General features: G+C 34.1%; 1 protein-coding gene across 7 annotated transcripts in view; it reads left to right on the forward strand.

Annotated features, from left to right (window-relative positions):
- Positions 1-24,111, forward strand: part of Cacna2d1 (calcium voltage-gated channel auxiliary subunit alpha2delta 1) — a 413,204-nt gene that overhangs the window by 287,856 nt on the left and 101,237 nt on the right. For all 7 annotated transcript variants that reach the window (XM_051174924.1, XM_051174923.1, XM_051174922.1 and 4 more), the window contains exon 7: positions 18,138-18,269. In XM_051174924.1, the coding sequence (XP_051030881.1) occupies positions 18,138-18,269 (132 nt within the window). The remainder of the gene's footprint in view (positions 1-18,137; positions 18,270-24,111) is intronic.

Below are 24,111 nucleotides of genomic sequence, written 5' to 3' on the forward strand. Positions count from 1 at the left end.
GGGCACTAAAACCATTTTCCCACTTGAGGTTAACAACACCTGTGCATATCACCCAAGTACCAGAACTTTCTACCTTACACATTTCACTTAAGAATCCTCCCATCTACCCTTTCAAAAGCACTGCTCACAACCAACACTTCAGTATCCATTGTATGCTAGAACTCAAATATTGCACTATGATTACTAAGTTTCCTCCCATTTGTGTTGTTTTCAGTTCATACACCTTGGTGTTGTAGAAAAATACTTTATAAATTTTTAAATTAATATTCAAAGATTTGTAAGATGTCTTGTTATTGCTAGAATTTTCTTACTGTCTGTAGGAGAATACAAATAATTTTTTTTTTTGTTTCTAGAAAGGAACCACAGAGGGAGGAAAGGACAAAGTGTATTGTGCAATTCAATGTCTCAATAAATTGAAGGCTGGAATCAGTTGTATCATCGGCTAACTTTGATGATGGGTATAACAAGTGACGGGCCACTCAAAGGTTGGAGAAGAGAGATAATGAAATCTTAAAATAGCTCCCACAACAGATTGACAGTACTGTTCACTGCAAATTAAAAACAGGATTGACAATTCGAGAGAAAATAGTGGTTGGAACCTGAGATGGGGACTTTTTAAATCATCTGGCATTTTGCTTCATGGATAAAATCTTACTAAATTCTCACTAGGAATAAAAATGTATTTGAAATATTTATAAAATTCTACTAAAAAGAGAAAGATATTTAAGTGAGCTATAGCTTTCAAAGCCAGTCATCAATAGTTGTAAACTTATCTGAATAATAGTACATGGGATTTTGAAACTCCTTCTGAAGTTGTGGGATATTTAAGGTGATAGCAAGTGTCCTTTCTAATTTTGTTCAAATTTTATATAAAATATACAAAATTATTGTTTTGACTAACATCTGGAACATGACTGGAAAAAAGTCTTAATATTTATGTTTCCTGGTATGTGAGAATCAGTTGCTATTTGCCAGGCATGGTCATGCGTACCTTTTGGCCCAGCACTTGAGAGGCAGAGGCTGGTGGATCTCTGTGTGTTTGAGGCCAGCCTGATCTACCAAGTGTGTTCTAGGACAGGCAGAGCTGCTACACAAGAAAGGCTGTCTTGAGGGAAAACAAACAAGCAAACAACAACAACAAAAACAGCATGAAAACACACTGGTGATGGCTAGGCCAGAAGTCTCCAGAAGTGTAAAATAGACAGTTGATTGGAAGTTCTGGATTTTAAAAGATTGAATCTTTAATGAAGATGCTATTCCTTATATGTAGAACTAATTAACCATTTATCTTCACCTTTTATAAGTCACCCATCCTTATGGACCTGGAAGATAATATTTTTACTCCATAATAATTATTTTTCTTATCCCTATAATCATTAGCTCCTTATAAAACTGAAAACAAAAATGAAAGAAAGCAGCTCACAAGAGAATATAAATGACCTAATAAACAAATAAAATGGATAATTTCACAGCTTACTGTGAAATTGGTACTTAATATTTGGTACTTAATATTTAATTAAATATAAAAATATTTAATACTTTTATCCTCAAAGTAGAAGTAAGTTTTTGTATGAATTGTTTTCTTCAAGATTCTTAAAGTTCATTCATGTACTGATATATATGTATATATATATATATATATATATTTATATACATTTCTATATATATATATGAGAGTATGTGTGTGCATGTGTGTGTGTCTGTGTGTATGCTTGTAACAATTATCAATGAAAATAGAGAGCAAAGGGGTATATGAAAGAGTTTGGACAGGCTAAAGGGAATGATTTAATCTATAGTTTCATATAACAAAACATATAATTTAATAAAATAGAATTACTTTTAATCTGAGAAATCTATTCTCAGTATGTATTATTTAGAATATTATTGTGGCATTCATGTATTTGTGATTGAATCAGCTATTTGAAAAGTTAGTTCTTAAAATGGTTGATTATTTATTAAATTTTGTAACATAATTCCACTTAAGATTTCTGAAAGGGTTTTTTTTTTAAATCTAAGCCTCTTTTAGGTATCCAGTTGATAAAACTTAATTCTAAACTTTAAATCTTTAAACCAATGTTATGTAATAGCTAAAATAGGATGACATTTATATACTTCAATTTTACTTAAGTCAGTTTAATATTTATTGATATACACAATCCACTACTACAACTTTTTTAAGGTAAGTCCCACTTTCATATATTCTAAAAAAGACTATAGAGGATAGATAGATATATATAAATAGATGATGGATGATAAATACATGACAGATAAAATACTAATTGGTAAGGATGTAATGATCTTTTGAATTCTAACAAGAATGGGATATCAATAAAAAAGTGAAAATATTATATAACCTCTCTTCAAAGTTCAAAAGATGACCTGATTTTAGGGATTTAATATATTTAAAACATATGTAAATATACCAACAGACAATTATAAAATGTGTTCTGGTATGTCCATATTGATGCATCACTATTAATGCACTCATCTTTGTCATGTTTTTATTCTACTATTCATAAAATTCACAACTAATTAATTCAATCTGTATTTCTTTGCCTCTCAGGATTTCCCAACAAATATTTAACCTGTAAAAATTCTAGAAACAGATATGATGGCTAGCATCTATTTGGAAGATGATGAAGATGATGACGGGAGAGTAAGAATAGTTTAAGGCTGAGGCTTTCAATATACAGGAAGTTCAAGGGCATCTGTGGCTACTTGAAACCTGCCAAAATTAAAAATTAATAGAAATAAACAATGGAAAATAGAAACTGAGAATTCTGTTTAAATGCCTTATTTACAAAATAAATTTTAAGACAAACTTCCTAAGTCCTAAAGATTTCCTGAGAACTACAAAATGAACATCTGTGCTTCCTTATTTTTTATATTCTTTCCTTCTTTTTAATCTGGAATTTAGGAATGTGGCTGTTTAGGAAAAAAAAACCCTGAAGCTCATTTTTAGCTAATTGAATTTAAACATCAACAGTTTGGAGTTTATGCTTTTATTCATTTCTAAGTCTACAGTCAGAATAAAAGATTATATAATTACATAAATCTTACATGTTTAAGTAATATATCTAGTTTATTAGCTCATTTTATAAAACTCTAAATAATTTATGACCCCAAGTATGTGGTGTTAATGGCTATTCCCACTGACTAAATTATAGTGCTGTTAATTTATGACAATGTTTAATAGAAATAACATGTGTTCTATAATCACTAGGGCAGAGGCCAAATCCAAAATGAAGACATTTGAATTCAGCTTGTATTAGGAGGCGGCGGAAAAGAAAGCTAGCTATTCAAATGTCTGTACACATAGAGTTGGTCGCAGTATAAGAGCCATACAACATATTATAATACATTTATATTGATCTTTACATTGCTATAGTTATCTTAAGCATTTTCCCATTACTTCTTATAACAAAGAATGGGTGCTTAATGGAAATTTTAAATAATACAAATTATCTCTGGAACAAATTGAACTATTATATGAACTGATGATTTTCAACTTAGCAATACTATGTATTTTTTAAACTTGATTGTAAGTTTTATTTTTAAAAATGTACATTTTTACTTATCCATTACCCATTGGAATATCATCTTCTAAATACATTTTCTTGGTGATACTTTGTTAATTTCTGATGAATCGTAGCAAAATTTCATGTCCCTCTGTCACCTGTGTGCCTCCCAAACACCGGTCTATGCCATTTGGGAATCTCTTTCTAGCACTGGTTCTCATGGTTTTGGTCCAGGGAACATGGGAAATCTGTTCTAAGTAACCTTTGGGTGAGACTTTAACTTCCACCAGTAACATAATTGAAATTTATACAAATGTCTTCTTTCCTTTTGTATATATAAAGATCCGAGAAAAAGAATCTTTACTGAAACTGATATTGACACTGTTCACATGTTTGTACTTCACCTTGTATTTGGTATATATAATGGGTTTTTTAATTCAGTGTAAGATGCTGTCAAATAATTTCATTTCCTTTAAAACTATTTGTATACAGACCATGATTTTGCCATTATGAATTTCAAAAATTAGAATTAGAATCTCTGCTTAGAAAATCACATTAAAACACTAAAATACAGCAGAAGAAAATCCTAAGACTAAGGAAATCAATTGATGACAAATAAAGAGAGAGGGTCAAAATGTGCCTTCACTGAAATATCAATTTTATAATCAGTATAATTCCCATCAGGGTTGTATGTGCACATCATAAATATGAATTTTTTTGTGTAAAACTCATTCCAGGTTAAATAAAACAATTCACTCAAGTCTAATATTAAAAAATTATCTAGATCAAAATTACACTTTAATCATTTATATGCTTTATAAATTTAATTTTGAAATTTTCTTTGAAAATATCATCATGAATATAGTCTTCACATCATTTATACCCTTCCCTCTAATAGGTTTTCTATATTAATAGTATTTTAACTTATAAGGAACTAAGGGAAATACCGAAATTTTTAGAAGAGTGTTGGAAAATATGTCTATTTGTTTTTATGTAGTATTCATTTTAATGACTCCATTATAATGCTTAAAATCACTGATAGTACAAGTAGAAAATTTATCATTTCTGATAAGAGACCAACTCTAGAAAGCAATATTTGATTGGAGATCATTGGTCGGCTCTTGGGACTGAAAAGATTCATATGGGAGAATCTCTGCTCCCATTATTATAAAAATTTTATCCTTATTTTCTTTTAAATGTTGTGAAATTATAAAGAACCCTGTTTTTGTCCATATACAAAACTCAAGTCTGGGCAGTATACAGGGGGCTAGCATAACTGGATGCTAATAATTATATTAATGATGATGAACATGATAGGTACATATCCATTTAAATAGTAACCAGCCAAAATGGAGTACGCTTCCCTACTTAAGCACATAAAATCTTAAAACTCTGGAAAAATATCATGTTACACTATGAGAAAAGTGCTCAGACTTTTGGTTTTAACCAAAGATATTATTACAGGTTTTACATTTAGGAGTAGCAAATAGAAAGAGCAGGAAAAATACAGATTGATACTTAATTAGGATAATTAGGATGAATATAAAGAATTCTAATTAATAAGACAAAGACATGCAAAAGATTTACTATTGTTTATTTTGAAAAGCCCAAGAAACTGACACTCAGTAGTATAGATTCAGACTTCCATCATAGTTAATACAGAACAAAAACTGACAAGGACATAAGGTTTCTCTTAAAAACAGCAATCACATTAATATTAGTTGTGTGTGTGTGTGTGTGTGTGTGTGTGTGTGTGTGTGTAAGGATAGTGGAAGGATAGTAAAATTAATTTCAATATGTTATCAAGGTTTACATCAAGGGATGACTATTTGCTTAAGATTAAATTGGATTTCTTATTTAATATGAACTTAATTTTCTATTTTATGAAATATTCTCTCGGGTGTTAATTTTTAAAGTCAAGTTTTCTTTCCAAGAATGAAAATCAGATATATTTTTAATGAAATCCCATCAATTCTGCCTTTGCAGGAAGTTTTTCTATTCAGGATCTCTGGGTTATTCAAAGAACATGGGTCTACCAATCCAAATCACTTTCTCTTCTTCCCTTTTGAATAATTCAAATTCCATAAGCTTTCTGGGTATTTTAGTCTTGGCACTCAGGGTAGTGAGCCCAAGAGATCAGCCTCCCAGACAGACCTGACATCTTTCCACCTTGGGAAATGTTTTGGAGCAAGTACTTTGTGGGCTCCAATTGTCCCTCAAAGTATTTATTTAGTTTCTGATAATAATATGTTGTAAGTTGGGTTTGTGATACACAGTCAAATTCGGTCGAAATGACTGCTTCTGTTGCGTCTTTTCTATTAAACTCAGAGAAAATTAAAAGAAATGGTCAGAGTTCATGTTCAGTTGATATTGAGAATCTCACCAATGATTATTAAAATGTTTTAAAGGGGAAAGTTTTGTTTTATTTTAAATGATATAATATCTGTGCTTATTCATGTTTTAGTTGAAAACTAGGTTTAATACATAATAATAAAATTGAGGCAATGTGCAATTCTCTCTCCTCAAACAGCATTTCCATAAGTTGGGGACTTTTGAACTCTTCTCCTATAGTCACCTAGGAACAAATAGATAATTATCATGGGTATAAACACATTGTGCTATTTGCTAGATAAATTGATTCAATTGTAGTATTGATAAATATACATGACTGATTATTATTTGTGTTAAAATGACAAAAGCGCATAATTTGTGATGTTAGTTGGAAATGAAAGATAGTAAGTGAATCAAGTCAAACACGTGAAAACAAACACTGTATTGTACACACTAAAGAAAACTTAGGCAAACAGAAGATCAAGGTCACTCCAGATTGGGAGAGTGAAGTACAGATCAAGAAAAGGTGAACAATGGGTTATAATGATTTTTATTTCTCAAATGACAAAATGTTGGAGTTAGATTGTTAAACCTGTTACAGTAAAAATATCCAAATCACCTAAAAAATGATCATGGAACCCCTTGGAAATGCTTCTGGTGGGGTTTTTAGTAAGAGTATGTGGTTAGTTCTTTGTGTTGTCAATGCCAGTGTAAAGGATTGTTCATTTCCAAGTCCTCTTTCAATGGTAGCCATGATCCCTCTGCTTGCTGCAATCTCTTCTGTTTGAATGGAAGGCCTATTACACTGATGGGCTCTGGAGAGTAAAAGGAGTCTGCAAACTCCTCCAGTGCCTGAGTGTCTGTTATTGTCAACAAAATATCACTGGAACTGTCACTCCAACCGGTTTGTCTGTTGCCTGTCAGAGATTTTGGTGTGGCTGCAATGTGAGTCGTCTGACAGATGCTGTGACCCATAGTTGGAGTGTATTACCTCATTTATTGCTACTCAAGAGCTTAGAGCCATCCCAGACATGAGATGGGTGTTCAGGAAATGTTTGTTGACCCAATATATCTGTTGAATGAAAAACTGATGAGTGGGAAATGAAAAAGACAGATTGGAAAGTAATTGGCAGAAAGCTTCTCAGACATACATAGAGATTTGAAATCCTTTCCTAAAAGCTGGCTCCCCAAACAACCTGCATTTATAGGTGGTCAATCTGTCCCATAGCTTGCAGTGAGATTAAGAAATAAAATCAAATGATTAAACCCCTTGAATTTAGTTACTATTCACTTCTCAGTAACTGGTTGGTTTAGAAAAATAAAAGGAAATGAAGTACCATTTCTATCTACTTAGGCATGATGTGGCACAATGAAAGATGAAAAAGTAGCTGAACTGTTTCATGCTTCATAGAAAATTACCTCATTTAAAATTATGACTCAACGTGTAAGTTAAAATTCACTTCTTCCTGTACCCTTTCATTCACTAATTATATGCACTGAGAGCCTAGACATCTTAAGCCATTACTGTCCGCTGAATCTCTCTTATACATAAAGAATAGAGATTCATTGTAGTTTTCATGGCAACCCTAGGTAGCATGAGGTTCTCCCCATCCTGTGCCTGAAAAATCTGGAAATATTTCTGCTTGTGTGATTTTTCTTTAGGCTGTATACATGAATTAAACACAGGGATGTCACATTTTGTTGCATCTTCAACTTTATTTTTAGGCAATGGGTGAAATTAACACTGTGTGTGTGTTTAAAGTGTTACAAACATTTGGACTGCAAATAAACAAGGATTGTGTACTATGGATAGTGTCTTAATGCAAGTGTAAATATGATAGGACAGAGAACAATGAGTATATACTTTGCTGTGTGCAATAGTGGGTCAAATGGAGGGGCTCCCAAAAGAGGTTGATTCTAAACCAAGATGTGATGGAAAGCATTGAATAATTAGTAATGGAGAGAAGTCTGTCTAGACAAACATAATATTAGACACAATGACATAGGAGAGAGTCAGCATTCCATCTGCGGGGAATGGCAATAGTCTCTTCCATGGCTCAGGCTCTGTGTGCATAAAGGAGGTGAAGCATGCTGGGGGGGGGAGGGGTGGAAGTCAATTACAAAACACCTGCTCTCAAGGAGAACAACTGGAGACCTGTAATTAGGGAGGTCACTGCCCAAGTAGAACACCATGGCAGCTGTAGGAAGAATGGATGAATATGAGCAGAAATTGGAGGCTGGGAGACTATTTAAAGACTTCACAGCTACAGTCATAGAGAAAGAACAGAAAATGTATGCTCTGCAGCTAGAAATGCCATGAACTGATTGTTTATTGTCCTCCTCGTTTCAGAAAAAACACATTTAAAGCAGTTAAAATGTTACAGGTACTTAGTCTGACCAGGTGTTGAATTATGTATCTCTTTTAAATCTGTGACCACTGATTTGAGATTTAAAAAAAAAAAATGTTTGCTAACAAATTTAATGTTTGTTGGAATCCTTACTTTCGCATGAAAAAGTAAACACGAATTATTAGAGTAGAAAAGTCTACCTGCATAACTAGGGCATCTACCTAGCAACGCAGTAAGTAGGACTCAGCAATTACTATGCCACTAACTAAAAATACATTGAAATGTATTTTTAGTCATGCTCCCTGTAGCCTGCATTCTGATAGGGGACGTTTTTGTTTTTGTGTACAACTGTCATTCTTCAAGTACATGAGAAAAATATGAATATTTTAATGTATGTATTCGTGTATGTGAGACTACTCTATATACATGTACAACTGCTAACATCCAAAGCATGTCTACTCACGTTGTTTTTAAAAAGACACTTAAATCAGTTCATGCCAGAATATGATATGTCTCTGTATGCAATAATCTGTGGTTCAAAACTGAGTTGTTCCCTGTCCCTCTTTTCAAAAGTCCATGGTGTTGAAAGCAGAAGTACTGTCTGCAACTGCAGCCGACTTATATATCCTGTGTGTCAGTGCATCTTATCTTTCCATCTTAAAATCACCCGGCAATTCATTGTCTTAAAACTGGTTGACACAGCCCTTAAGTATCAAGCAGTGTATGGTGCATTGACAATATCACCCGTTTCCCAGGAGCCTTGTTATCTTCCTCCTCAACCACACCTCATTAGTCAGCTCCAACACGTTTGATCCTTCTTTGAATTCAGCAATCCAGATTTATATGGAGACATTAAATTTCTAATGTACTTGGACAGTCACAGACCAAAGGCAGGAGATTTTCCATTTCTAATTCTGCTTGTGTTTCTCAGCAAGTTTTTTTTTTTTTTTTTTTTTTTTTTTTTTTGGTATGTAGACATTTGTATATTTATGGATGTGTGTGTAAATATCTGTATGTTTATTGTTTCTAGGACATATATGAAAACTAACATAATTTCATTCAGTTTACTCATATGAGCATGTCAGTGCTATAATTAAGGAAGAATCTATTAATGTGATTTCAAGATCCCTGGGAACATCTATGTAAAAATCATCTGCCCCTCAAAAGCAGTAAATGTTTCCTTAAAATAAATAAATACTTGCACTCACTTTAACACAGTATTAATGCGGTACATACCTATGTCCTTCATAAGATCCATGAGAAGAAACTGAAGTATTGTTGGACATTAACTTAAATCTAGAGTAAGAAAAGCACAGAGTCATTTACTGTGCAGCTGCTAAGGGACCAGGCTGAGCATATGCGTTGTCCCAACTGCTCTGTGTGTCAGGCTGTAGTCATGCCCTCAAAGCAGGTGGAGGAAACCTGGTTTTTAGAGTAAAGTTGCCCCTGTGGCTGCTTCTAACAGAAGATGCACATTCTATATGTGGGTGGACAGTGTGTGAGAATCGTCTTTTGTTGTACTGTATACACTAGCATGCTCATTTTAAAAATCTCACATATTCCAGAAAAAAGACATCACCAATGAGAAATTTGAACACAGACATGAGAAAGAAATACCCTCCATGTGCAGTCCTTTAAATTTGGTCACAGTTGCATATTCATTTTTGTTTGGCTTCCAACTTCATTGGATTTATTCATTTTTTAACTCACAGATTTTTCAGTTTTGTTTTTAAAGCTTAAATTAAGAGATGTTTAGATCATATGTAGCTATTTTCATTTGCTCAGAATTTAGCCAGCAATCTAGGATATTGCTCCAATTTATAGATATTTCATTTTTCTTTACCACTGTTCAAAATTTTCATGTATATGCTTGTGTGAAACAATTGTTGTGAGGAACTACTCTTCTCAAATTTAAAGTGAAAGGATTGTGTCTCTCTATGTCCAAGAATTTTTGTGATAAAAGTACCTGAAGCAGTATGAGTGGAAGGAATGAGATTTCCCACAGCATATGGTTATCTTTAGGTGCCTGCAAATTAAAGACATTGAGTTTTGTTGGAGGGAAAGTAAAACTGGCAACAGCAACATAATGATGCTGACCTATGGTAAAAGATGTGTGGTCTATGAGAGACATTTGAAGAAAGTGTGTTTAATCCATCTGAGATAAGATCTGTGAAAAAAAGACAGTGATGAATTCCATTCACAGCTTCCTGGACTTTCACAGCAATGGTGCAGGCCATCCGAATTCCTTAGAACAGGTGTACACGAGATGGACAGACCACATGAATGAGATTTTTCAAAAACAATGTTACTAATAATGTATTTGGTTTTCATATGAGGAACTCACAATATTTGAAGAAATAAAAAAAAAATAACAATCTATTTTTACCTGGCTTACTTTTCTTACATTTGCTATACAAAATCCTTACAGCCTCTCTACAAACCTTCTAATTTTTGTTTAATTTAAAGGACTATGAAATCCTTCAAATAATAGACATGACATTAGATCCTAATGTCTTCTATTTCCTTGCTTTATTCTTATTGTCTCAGATTATAAAGTGGATTTTCCCCGAGCCCTTTCAGTCTGTTCCCCAATTTGCAGATTTCATTAAAGGGAACAGCTGTGCTCTGGCTAGTGGCCAGGTGCACAATCTCTGGGAAAGGAAAGGAATGGGGAGCACAGCCAGAAATCTCAGTAACCTGGGGGGTTAGAGAATTGACAGGGACAAGAGCCTTTTACTATCTGTACCAAATTAACTGTAGGAATAGGGCTTATCTCCTCATCAGTGTCCCATGTGCCTCGGAGCCTGCTGTCCTCCTGTCCTCAGGAGAATGGGGATCCCGTGCCTGAGACATGATTACAGAGATTACAATTGTTCCACCCATCTCCCTTGGCCTCATTAATCTTTCATTTACATTGAGATTAGATGAGATTTCATTAACCAAATCCACTGAATAGATTCATTTCTTTTAATATTTATGCACACTCTCCAGTCCTTGAAGTGGATTCTTTTTCTCCCTGCCCTTAATTAGATCAGTGAGTTTTTTTCTTATTAAAATTTGTCTTCTTTCTACAGATTAGGATCGATGAATGCAATTAGTGACATCTGGTTCAGCTCATCTGTTAAACGAAACACAAATGACTATTGTATTTCCTAGTCTATGAAATGGATATTTGATATCAAAACAAAAGGTAACAATTCAGGCTAGCAATTTACTTATGATTAGAGTCTAATAAACATCAATGGCATCAGTAAATTCTGAGAATCTCCAGTATTCTGTGTCTGATCAAAATTAAGGTTGGTAGAGAGGATGACAATAGCAACAGACTGGCTTTGAAGTCCTATTTGACTGAGTTTTCTGGAGAGCAAATACCATCTTTAGAATATCAGCAACGGAAATAAAGATGCCAAAAATGTAGCTTGAAATACTGATATACTTTAACAGCATGAAATAACATTTTAAAAATGCATCAAGTGGCATTTTAAATAAATTTACTGAGGCATTTTTCTTTTGACATGTACATTTGAGAATGCAGCTTTTCCAGTTGTTTTGTATACATTTTAGCAAGACTTCTCAACTTTACACTTAGGGAAACCATGGCTGGATGATGCTTTATTCCTGGTTCCACCCTGTGCACTGAAGGCTGTTTGTTGTACCCTCTTGCATTGGTCATGACAAATACAATGTCTCTAGATATGGCACATTTTCCTGAGGAAGGAATTTCCTCTCAGTTGATAACCACTGTTTTGCCAAAAAAAAAAAAAAAAAACAGGCAATCCTTCTATTCAGGGTCTAGATAATCAGAACTTGCCAGAAAATAAAAAATTATAAATAAATGTCAGGTAGGTGATCAGTACTTGAGAAACTGAAATACACTTGTTTGATTGGATGTCTACAGTTCTTAGACAAGAGATGTTATATATTACCCCATTCAAAATGTTATCCTAAAAGTTGAGGTCATGCATAAATAGTTAACTTTTGGCATTTATGAAGAACAGAGTAAAGGCTGCATGTCATTCATGATAAATGTTTAAATTAAATGCAAATTTTTGTCAAATGCAGGGCATGTTAAAAGAACAATATTTCAAGTTAAGTGGAAACTGGTAAATACTATGTTCAGTGTTTACATAATAATTAGCATTGCTGCATCAAGAGAACTAAAATCTAATTCTTTATGAAGTATTAATAGCTATACTTCTAATATAAGACCTACTATAATTGTTTTATATTTGAAATGAATCATAGCAAATATTTTTGCTTTTCTAACATACATTTGTTTCATGTACATGCTCAAATGTACAAAATTTGTTATTTAGCATGGGGAATTTTCTAAAAATGCATTGTATACCATGACCATAGTATTGCATATTTGTAGTTTTCTGACAAGATAGATAAAAAAGTTACATATAATATACACTTTATATCTCTGCTGTTAATGTATAAGTTATTACCTTGATGATAATAATTATTTGTAGTATGTGCACATACCAGATTATCTTCTCACTACACACACATACAGACATACACACAAATAATAATAAATCTTGTGAAAACAATAAACTATAGTTGCCAGGATTTATAATGCTCATGTTTTTTAGAGGATTTTAATGCATGCTGGGGCCTTGAGTTCTGAATAAATCAACAGAACACATTCAACTTTAATGAAATCTTGATTAAACTTAAAAAGGAACAATAATTCATCCTTTTATTGTTTGAAGTTTTCAAAAAAAAATTAAATCTCAAGCTTGTCAATGATCGTGCATTCCACCCTGACAAGATGTAGCTTAGAAGAGTCACATACTTCGGAAAAAATTAGCAGCATTGGAAGAGGCTGCTTTTGTGCTACTACAAATTGGATTTTTCTTTCTTCCCTTGAGAACCCACACTGAACAATAGGATACTCATAAGAAAGATTACTGAATGCCAAGGCCATACTTTTGAAAAACCAAGAGCATGAAGAATAGGGATAGATGTTTAGCACTGTGAATCAATTATCACTGAAATTCGTCATGCTATTCAGAGGTCCTAAAGTCAAGGCTGCCCTCTACACAGTCATCTGAGTTGGCCTTGAACATCTATAAAGGGCTTAATTTGTACAAAGCATAATTTTCTAACAGATAAATACACAATTTGTGAAATTAACAGAATATCAGACCTAACCTTACTTTTATTGTCAACATGAGCAAGGGACCAGAAGCTTGTATGATTGTAAAATTGTATTAATTTTAGGATTCAGAGGAAAGGTAGGGCCAATTTGGATGTAATATGTTAATATTTATGACATATGATTAATAATATAAAATTAACATAATTAAAAATATTGCCAAGCAAATTAGATAAAATCTGTTAGAAATATAATGAAAATTTAAAAATTAATCTGTACAAATAGATTTATTGTTAGTCATGAAAGACTTGACCATCTCCATCTGGAGAAATGGCTCTACATTGAAGAGTATGCAGCTCCTGCAGAGGAAATGGATTCAGTTACCAACACCCACACCTCATGGTTGACAACTCCTTGTAACTTCTCTTCATGAGTATCTGATATCTTCTACCCCTAGAACACCTCATTCACATTTACACACACACACAAACACACACTCTTTATATTTTTTTAAATATTTGAACTTACTTTGAAAATATAATTTACTTTGTAATTATGGAATAGTATTTAGCTATGCAAAATAAATAGCTTCATTTAAAGAACTTTGATGCCTTAATATTGAAATATTGTGATAAGTGCTGTCAATTGCATTTTGATGACTTTAATGAATAATTGTAAGAGAAATATTTTTTAATAATCCCTTGAACATTAATTAGTAAGACTAAGTTCTATAAATACTTTTCAGTATACTGCTATTATCAAAATGAATAATATATTTAGCATCTGGAGAAATAATTCCTGAAGATGAATAATGTTCTGAAGAATGTGGGTTTGTTTGTTTTTTCTATTATAAAATAGATATGCTTTATATATTTGATTTTATGAAGTCAGGAAAATACAAAAGAGCAATAGCCACAAGACTAGAAAGGACGTAGCCACAAAAATCAGCATGAAATACATTTCCATATAGAAACTTTTACCTTTTGTAGTATGCTATCTTTACCCATTTGTAACCTCAATTGCTACTTTAACAGCATCTTCCTCACTAAACTACAAATTTCAAGGGGGGAAGATCTATAGATTGGTTGATTGTATGGAAATTAAATGGAGGTAGAAGGGAGGATCTGAAGCAAGAAGAGGGTTAGGGTTCTCTTAAGGTTCATGTTCAGCTTTAGTTCTGTGATTCTACTAATGGCCCAGCAGTCATCTCAGCATCATCCACCCTAGTGACCTAGAAGTCATATCAGCATCATCCACCCTAGTGACCCAGAAGTCATCTCAGCATCATCTACTCTAGTGACCCAGAAGTCATCTCAGCATCATTCACCCTAGTGACCCAGAAGTCATCTCAGCAACATCCACCCTAGTGACCCAGAAGTCATCTCAGCATCGTCTACCCTAGTGACCTAGAAGTCATCTCAGCATCGTCCACCCTATTGACCCAGAAGTCATCTCAGCATTGTCCACCCAAGATACAGATGGACACCTGTGTGACATTTGTAATTATTGGTGTGCTATTCTTTATCAGTTGCAAATGAAAATTTGGATAATTTCAGTTTTTAAGTAATATATACTAAGCAAAAATAGTTCATACTCTGTTTTAGAGAAAATATAGCTGAATAACAAAGGTTCTGAAATCACATGCATGGTTGCTTTCCTGGTTGCTTTGATGTTTTAGGTATTTTCAGTAAAATTTGAGGGAAAAAAAATCTTGTAATGTAGTCATTTCTCTTACTTTCTCAGGATTTTGTTTCATAAGGAATTTGGAGGGTGCATCTGGGGAAATGGTAAGACTGTGGGTCAGTTCTCTCCATATTTAAATCTCTGGGTAAAGATTGGAGTCCAAGGCTGTGTCCATTGTGACAATACTTTCAAACTGTCTCATAAGAGTGGGAAAAAAACAAATAAACAACAACAAAGAGCGCATTACTAGGTCTAGACTCCTGTGACTGACCTTTGTGTTTTGACTTTGGCATTAGACATTCAAGTCGAGACTGGAACTAACAGAATTATCACTGTATGTAGAAGTCCTTATATATAATGCCCGTATCCTGACACCAAGATACATACTGGATTCCAAGCTTATGTCTTGCTAACGTGATCGGTATATATTATCATTTCTTCATTCTGAGTAAACTTTAATAGTGCCTCATTTCCAAATGTACTTTATATATTTTGCTCATTTGTAGATGAACACATTTTGATTAAAATGGTTAGAATTCTATTATGTCTTATCTAGAAAATTTTTCAACTGCATCAACTGGGAATTTTAACACATTCCCACAAGGACAGCAATATGTTAGAGATTAGCTGTTTTGCTCAGTGTGTAATTGTAAACTGTAGGATGTGCCCATCCCTATTAAATCATAATTGTTAATGTATTTAATAAAATCAAGAAAAATAGCAGTCTATCAAAACAGTAAAAATTTAACAAAAATTATTACCTATTTTCTGTTGCTTGTTGTAAAGTAGGGTCAAGGAAATTAAAAAGTTTGGACATTAATGAAGTGTTTATGGATCCTAACTAAAATCATGATTTGTTCTATACAATATTACTATAAAAGTCATGAATGTTCAAAGGAAAATATGATGTCCTCCTCTGTGATAATTTGTATAATATCTTAAATATTCATGAATGGTATCAGTTCAGGTTATCTATGTGAATATAAATTTCCATATAACTGGCCACTTTGTGTTCATGGGTTCATGCTTTTGAATATGAATTCTTCAATATTCCAGATGTCCCATAGTTCTGACCCAGCTCATGAATATTCACACACACACACACACACACACACACACACACACACACACACACACACACACACACACACACGTGATCTTTCTGAGAGTAATCACATACATAAAGATGAAAATCTCAGTTTTCCATAATGAGAGCTACATCAGGGTTCTGGTCCCAGGTGGCTTTGTAATTCCTTTGTGCTTGTTGTTGTCTTTAAAAAGAATACAAATAAAAAAGAAACTAATGAATGAACAAACATGCCATGTAACTTTCTTTTTTTACAGGTTCATGTCCCTTTTATTAGGGGGATTTCTGATTTCTTTTATTGAAAATAGGTATATTTTTCATACAATAGATTCTGATTCTGATTTCCCTCTCTCTACTGCTCTCGGTTTCTCTGTGCCTCCACTCCTGTCTGGATCCGCCCCTAGTCACTCTCTCCTTAGAAAATAAACAGCCATCTAGGATAATAATAAAACGTAATAAGATTTTAAAAACAAATCAGAATAGAACAAAAGAACAGAAGTTAAAAAGCCCATGAAAAGGCAAGCACTCTTTTCATTTTAGCTTCATAAAGCCTGTATATTACTTCAGTATGATTGCCTTTCCTCTGGTCATGGAAAAGAATAGAAGAGAAAACAATTACAGAAATTAGAAAATACTTTGAGGTGAATGAATTAATGGCCCAGAATATTAAGCAGTTGGAGCACAGCTAACTCAGTGATTAAAGGAAGCTTCATTGCTATAAAGGTGCATGCTCAGAAGAATTAAGAACTGGCATCATCCAGAATCACTTTAATCTTGAGAACACATGTAATTAAAGCATAGTCTTCCAGTTAAAGCTCAAGTATCAATTCTCATATGTGTTATGACCCCAGCCTCATTCTGTTGATCTGCTGGAATCTTGCTTCATATTTTACACACTAGGACAGGAAACACATGAATTATCTACACTACTTTTTTTGCATTGGAAAAAATATATTCCTTTTAGTCATTTTTTTAGGTAGGATTTAGATATCCCAGGTTGGCCTGTAAGAATAACTTTAAACTCATGACCTTCTTACATCCACAGCACAAATGCTGGGACTAAAGGTGTGTGCTAACACACATAGTTTCCATCATGCTGAAAATCAAGGCAAAGACCTTGTATACAGCTAGGCAAGGTACTGTATACAGCTACAACCACAGACTCCCAGAGAAATTTAACTATGCTGTGGTTATGTTATGATGTTATGATCATGGAGTCACATTATTTAAATACTATTTGACTTATGTTCTATCTGGAATTATCTTTCTGGATACTCTTCCAAACTAGTCAATGATATGTATTTGGATTACCTATCTAGGTCTGTAAGTAGTTATAATTCAGTATCTAAGTTAATTACATGTGCTTATTACCAATTATTATTAACTGAGTGAAGGGAAAAATGAATTATTGCTCCAAATGGTATTGATGAGGCATTGACTCACTAGTCTCCAGTTTCTAACATTGACATTATCAAATGTCCCAGTAAATTATTCCTCTACCAAACAGTATATATGTTTCCAGTGTTGTGTAAGCACAGCTGATAAAGGTGCTAAATGATAACCATGTGTTTGTTGTTTTTTTTTTTTTTTTAAGTCTGGTACCCAGGTAATTTACATGGGTATACAACAGAGAATCAGTAGAATTTGAGGGTTACACTGTTAAACTCTATTGTAGACACCTCGGAGACAGCCAAGAAATATTAACCAACTTTCTTTTCTTTATGTGTCTAGGGAGCTCTTGGTACTTTGTACCTGAGAGTAATTTAATACCAAAGAAATGTTTAAGGACATATGAAATCACTTTTTCTTTCCACAGTTTGGGGGGGGGCATGGTACTATCACTTAATAGATAGGATGCTACTGAACATTGTACAATATGTGGGATTTATGGATTGTTACTCATTATAAATCGGACTACTGAAAACCTAGCTCTATGCTTAAAACCTTTCAATTTCCAGTATAATTATAGTATTTTATAGCAGACAGTAAGAACATGTAATATGAGTTAGAAAAAAATACTAATGTACAGTTGAATAAATTTATTATTTTTTTCTTGTTCATGTTAGCAACCATAGTGTTAAATGAACTCAACTGGACAAGTGCCTTAGATGAAGTTTTCAAAAGAAATCGAGATGAAGACCCAACATTGCTGTGGCAGGTGTTCGGCAGTGCCACTGGACTGGCCCGGTATTATCCAGGTAAGTGTTTGGTGATTAGGCAAATATGGAGATAAGCTGCAGCTACTAGCCTCAGTAATGTCTGTTAAATGCTCTTTAGTACAGTACCTTTACTATTGTTGTGGCCACTAATAAATTCCCCAGAGGATGATACCCACAGCCTTGTACATCTGGGTTGCATTAATTCTACCTAGTGGGTTAACAATAAATAAATAAATTAATTAATTAATAAAGAAGAGAAAATGAAATTTGGAAATGGATTGACATGGGTTCTGAGGGGGGAGACATGATTAGGATATTGTCTACTGAAGCCCACCTCCATGTGTCTAGGCTGAGAACATATTCCTCTATGTGGAATGGGCTCCCTCAGTGCATGGGGATATTTTATAAATTGAAATAAGCATTTTTTGTAATGTTTTTGTTGCTATAAAGAATCGAGGAGAGATAACTATAACACAAACATGAAAACTAATTAGTTGTTACCTCTGAGCCCCTCTGGGAAGACCTAAATGAAATAGCAATTCATGTTTGATGTTTGCCACAGTTAGTCTCACCATGGTCTTATAAATGCAGCATGCATTCTTTCTCTTAAAGGCCTGACAAGAGAGACTAGTTTTCAGTGCAAAACATAAGAATTAAGTGGTGTTCTTTTGTTTGTTTTGCTTGTTTTAATATTTAGGTTTACTAAATGTGCAGCCATCTGAATTTGTCATAGTGAAACATCATTAAAAAAATAAAATAAAGTTAAGTTTTAATTTTACCTTGCGTTGAATAGTTATAGAAACAATTATAAGTATTTAGGTATCATGAACAGGTGAGATATTCATAACCTCTATGTAATTACAAATGGCAGGTGGGGAAAAATAGTGCTAATTACTTTTTACAGAGATATTGTACACTAGCAAAGACCCAGTTTAAATTGGAAAGGAATCACAGTAAAACCTCATGTTATAATAGTAGTGGGAATTCCTCCTTGCAGAAATTTTATAAAATGTAACACAATATTTCTAAAGCTCTTATTATGCGTTAATTGTTAAATATTATTCATAAGGAGATTGAAGTAGAAAGGAAAAAAAACAATAGCACTCATGTACATAATGAACCTAGTATGGGAAGATGTATATCACTTTTTATAAAATATTTTCTGGTACAATTTAAACAATCTGGAAACCAAATACCTAATAACCCCTCCAGTAATCTACAAATAAATTTATCATTAATTAGTAACATCATAGAGATTCTGAATCTGGCAAAAAAAAAAAAAAAGCCACATCGTTTTAATATTCATAAGGAAGGGTTTAAAAAAAAGAAAAAAGGTCTTAGTGTTTGAGAATTAGTATATTATTGAGAAAGCAAAGGACCAAGACCAGAGAGAAAAACAGAATGGGGTCAGAGGGCAATAGTATTAGAAGAGAAAGTGTGTACGTGAAAGAGAGTAAATGGGAAAAAACGATGAGGCAAAGGGCTGTAGCATAAAGGACTGCTACATTTTCTTATTAAATGTAGCATTGAATTCTTAAATGCTTTACTTGCATTCTATGATTCTTTTATTCTGAATGCTAGCTAAAGAGTTGATTACTTTTATTTTTAATACCAATCAGACATTTTCAAGTGTCTTGGCATTTGTTCAGAATACCTTGGAAAAGGTCTTTACATGTTTAATTTAGTCAGATCCTGGTGATCCTCTCAAAATGATAGCTGTGGAAGCCAGCCTGGGCCCAACCACAAAACCTCATTTTGTCAATCGCGTTTGGCAGGCCAAGTGACTCAGGAGAAGACTGCCATGCTGAACTCTATTACCTGCTGGAACTGTTAAAATAGTCTATACTCTTCATACAATTTCTTTTCTAGTAATTTGTTGCTGGGTTGCTCTTTATGATTGTAATGATATAATAGCAGCAGGTTTCTTAACCAAAGAGTAAGATAGGGTCATCAATAGCAATTAACTTGTTATACTTGTCTCAATACTCTTTTCTCTCTAATAATTCTCTCTAACTAGTACAGACAGGCTCATCTCCCTTTAAGTTCCATTTACTAATGAGTAAGTAGGAACAGAGTGTCACATATGCTACTTCTTCATGGTATGTATATGTGTACTATATGCACATGTGTGCAGATACATTCCCTGTATGTTGTTTAGAGGCCAAAAGTCAACATTTATGTCTTCCTCAGTCACTTCCCACCTTCTTTCTTGAGGCACATCCTGTCACTGAATTTGCAGCTTAACCTTTAGGCTAGATCGGCTAGCCTGTATGCTTGTCCTGTCCTCTGCCACTTCTCCATTCTAATGCCTGCAGACATGGGTATGGCTTGGACACGGGTCCTGGGATCCAAAACTAAGTCCTCAATTTTGTGCAGCAAGCCTTTACCTACTGCACCATCTTCCCACCTTAACATATCTTAGCTAATTTCTCCTATGAGAAGTTAATCCTCCTGCAAGGAGTGCCATGGCCTCAGGTCAGTCCTTTGAGGTTTGTGGATCCTGATCTACACTTACAAAGTAAAGACATGCTAATTATCGCTACATTTAGTCCCTAGAGGTTATGGTGGGTCACTGAGATAAACCACAATTAAAAGTTCTTCAAAGTACAAAAGATCATGGACCACAGAGGTGGATCATTGGTCAAGAGCACTGGCTGCTCTTACAGAGGACCTCATTTTGATTCCCAGCACCCACATCCAATACCACTTTTGACCTCCAGAGGCACCAGGTATGCAAGTACAATACCCATATATTTTAAAAAGCAAACTGCAAATACAAAAGGACAGGCATTTCTACAGTAGTGAGCTTCCACCGTGCATAGTCAGAACTCACTTGATCTAAGACATTAAAGAGAATAACTGAGCTCACAGTTGGTTGACAAAGAAGCAAAATAAAAATGGGGAAGAAATCTAAACCCAGCTGAGTCATAATGCCAGCCATCACACCACACTAGATTGGCCTATAGCTATTTCTTCATTTCTCTGTAAAGTTTACAGGAAAAAAAATAACTTCTAGCTAAGTTCCCAGTGTCTCCATAGACCATGCATCCACTACTCTACAGGATCACTGAGTAGCAAACAAAATCTATTTTTTTTTTTTTTTGTAGTTTTCCAAATGTGGGCTTTTACTGTAACTCTGTAAGCAAAGCTACCTATATTTTATTTTCTCGTGGGAATTCTTGTGGAGTTGAAAAGTAAATTGTTTTTCAGAAATTTTATTTTCTGAATCACAAAAATTGTTAAAATGCTTGTTTTCGTTGTTCAGGTGCTGTTCAAAGTGGTATACAGTCAACAACTGTGATCTAGAGCCAGGTAGCACCTCACCTCAGACACTGGATGTAGAGGTGGCCTTCAGAAACCATTGTTGATGCCAGTGGTCAAACCAAGAGAATGATTGAGGTTAAATTCAGAGAATGAGATTCATTGATATTCTTAGCATCTTGCCAGGATATTAGAGAAATGGGATGGCTAGCCACCCACATGATTCTTACTTGAACCTGTGAGGTGAGAACTCTAAAAAATTAGTTTGGTAATTTCTTGCCTGAACTTCAATATCTACCCTGAGTTTAAATGTCAAAAGGCTTTCTCATCTACCTGATAATGTATAAAAAGAAACTGAAAATCAATGTTCTGTCCTTTCTACATTTCCTTTCTTTGTCGTCCTTTTCCTCCCCCCCACCCCTTCCCTTTTCTTCTATTTTGAAGGTTGGTACATTTTTATGCTATAGTACAAGGGAAATTATTCTGGAGGTGTTTTTAGTTGTGATGATAATCACCTTACCCTCAGACTGTGTCATACTATAATTATGCCTATTTCCTCATTATTTTGAACAAGATGATCTCCAAAGTCATCTCCAATGCTCTAACTTTATGTTCAACTATTAGCTTTTTCTTTGTCCACAGTCTTGTTTTACAAGATACTTAAAGCCAATTCCCATGGCATAAAAGAAGATGATGCTCAAGGTGATCTCAGAGTAGAAATAGGATACTGTATTGGTTACCAGTCTTGGGAGAATGATGGCAAAATTGGTCAAAAGACTCAAAATTACAGCTACCATTCAGAAATTTTAATAGTAAATAAATTCTGCTATATAGAACACAACTTGCCAAAAAGAAATAATTAAGCTTTAGGTGTTGGATATGGTAATACTATTATGTAATCTTTATATAACTTGTACATATACCAAAATACTGTTCTTAATGCCCATAAAACGGCACAATTATGATGCTCATTGTAAAGCAAAAAAAAAAAAAAAAATCTAAAACAAAGCAAAAATGGAGCACATGCCAGTAACATCCATGCTTATTAGAAAATGCTTCATTTATAAACCCTTTCCTTTGTACTTCTTGACCTATATAAAGTAAGTTTAAGCTGTTAAAACTGGTCTCATTGCTAAAGCTATGAATTCTTAAGCATCTGAAAAATAGTTGTTGGTACAACTATTTGTTTCACCTGTTACTGTCTCTTGAAATTGTAACAATTGCAGCATTAAATTGAGATTATAATTAGGAATCAGTGTCTCATTGAAATGCTAAAGTAGAAAGCACTTATCCTTTTTACATAATTCCTGTTACAAAGGAAAAAAACAGAAAAATAAATCTCTTATTTTATATGACATTTGCCTCCTGTCTTACTAGACTTAGCTACCCTTCCTGCTTGTACATTTCAAAATTACAAAAATGAGACCCCCATGCATGCTGCATAAATGTATAAGTATGTAGCCTGAGACTCTTTTCTCCCATATGGATAGTCAATTTTTCATATATTGTATGTGACATTTTATAAAATAACTTGAGAATATTTTCAACCTCAAATAGCTTGCTGTAGTGTCTAAAAGTGGTGCTACCACCAATGGTCCATTATCTTCAATGATGCCTGAAAGTTTTTTTTTGTTTTGTTTTGTTATTTTTGTTGTTGTTGATGTTTAGAGCTTTGTGAATGAACACATGGTTAGCTATAAATATATTAACATCTAGTCATCACTAATCACTATATAACTAATTTTAAATAAGATCTACATTTTCCCAATAATTATTAAATCCAATATATATCCATTGGGACTATTGGGGCTGCCTATTATAAAAGGAGTTCAAAATGTTTATTTTGACATCATAGAAGTTGGTTCCTGCATCCAATCAGATATTAACATATAGTGAGAGCTAGTCTATAGTGAGCCCAGAGAGCAATGCACCCCCTCACTTCTGTGTCATAAGTGTGGTATCTCCTATTAGACAGCTAGTGCTAACCTGTGCTCATTTGCATAGACAGAGGACTGTCACTTCCTTTCTCAGGTAACTTCTCAGAAACAACACAAAGCATTTCACCTTGCATGAGTCTGAACATAAGTTTTTATATTTTTTAAAATATTTTTTCTTATTTTACATATTGACCCAAGTTCCCTCTCCCTCCCATCCTCCCATGCTCCCCACCAAACCCCCCATTCCATCCCCCATCCACTCCCCAGGGAGGGTGAGGCCTTCCAGGAGGGATCATCAAAATCTGCCAAGTCATTTGTGATAGGACCTAGGCCCTCCCTCATGATTTAGGCTAAGGGAGTATCCCTCCATGAGGAATGTGCTCCCGAAGTCCTTTTGTGCACCCGGGACACATCCTTCTTCCACTGTCAGAGACCTCATAGACTGTCCAGGCCTCCTAACTGAGAGCCAAGTTTAGGGGTCTGGGTTGGTTCTATGCTGGTTTCCCAGCTATCAGTCTGGGGTCCATGAGCTCCCCATTGTTCAGGTCAGCTGTTTTTGTGGATTTCTCCAGCCTGGTCTTGACCCCTTTGCTTCTCCCTCTCTGCAACTGGATTCCAGGAATTCTAGTCTGAACATAATTTAGTGTTCTCATGGTCACAGTGCCCTTTTCCATGGCCACGTT

The sequence above is a fragment of the Phodopus roborovskii genome, unplaced genomic scaffold (genome assembly GCF_943737965.1).
Source record: "Phodopus roborovskii unplaced genomic scaffold, PHOROB, whole genome shotgun sequence".
In the NCBI taxonomy this organism is placed as follows: domain Eukaryota; kingdom Metazoa; phylum Chordata; class Mammalia; order Rodentia; family Cricetidae; genus Phodopus; species Phodopus roborovskii.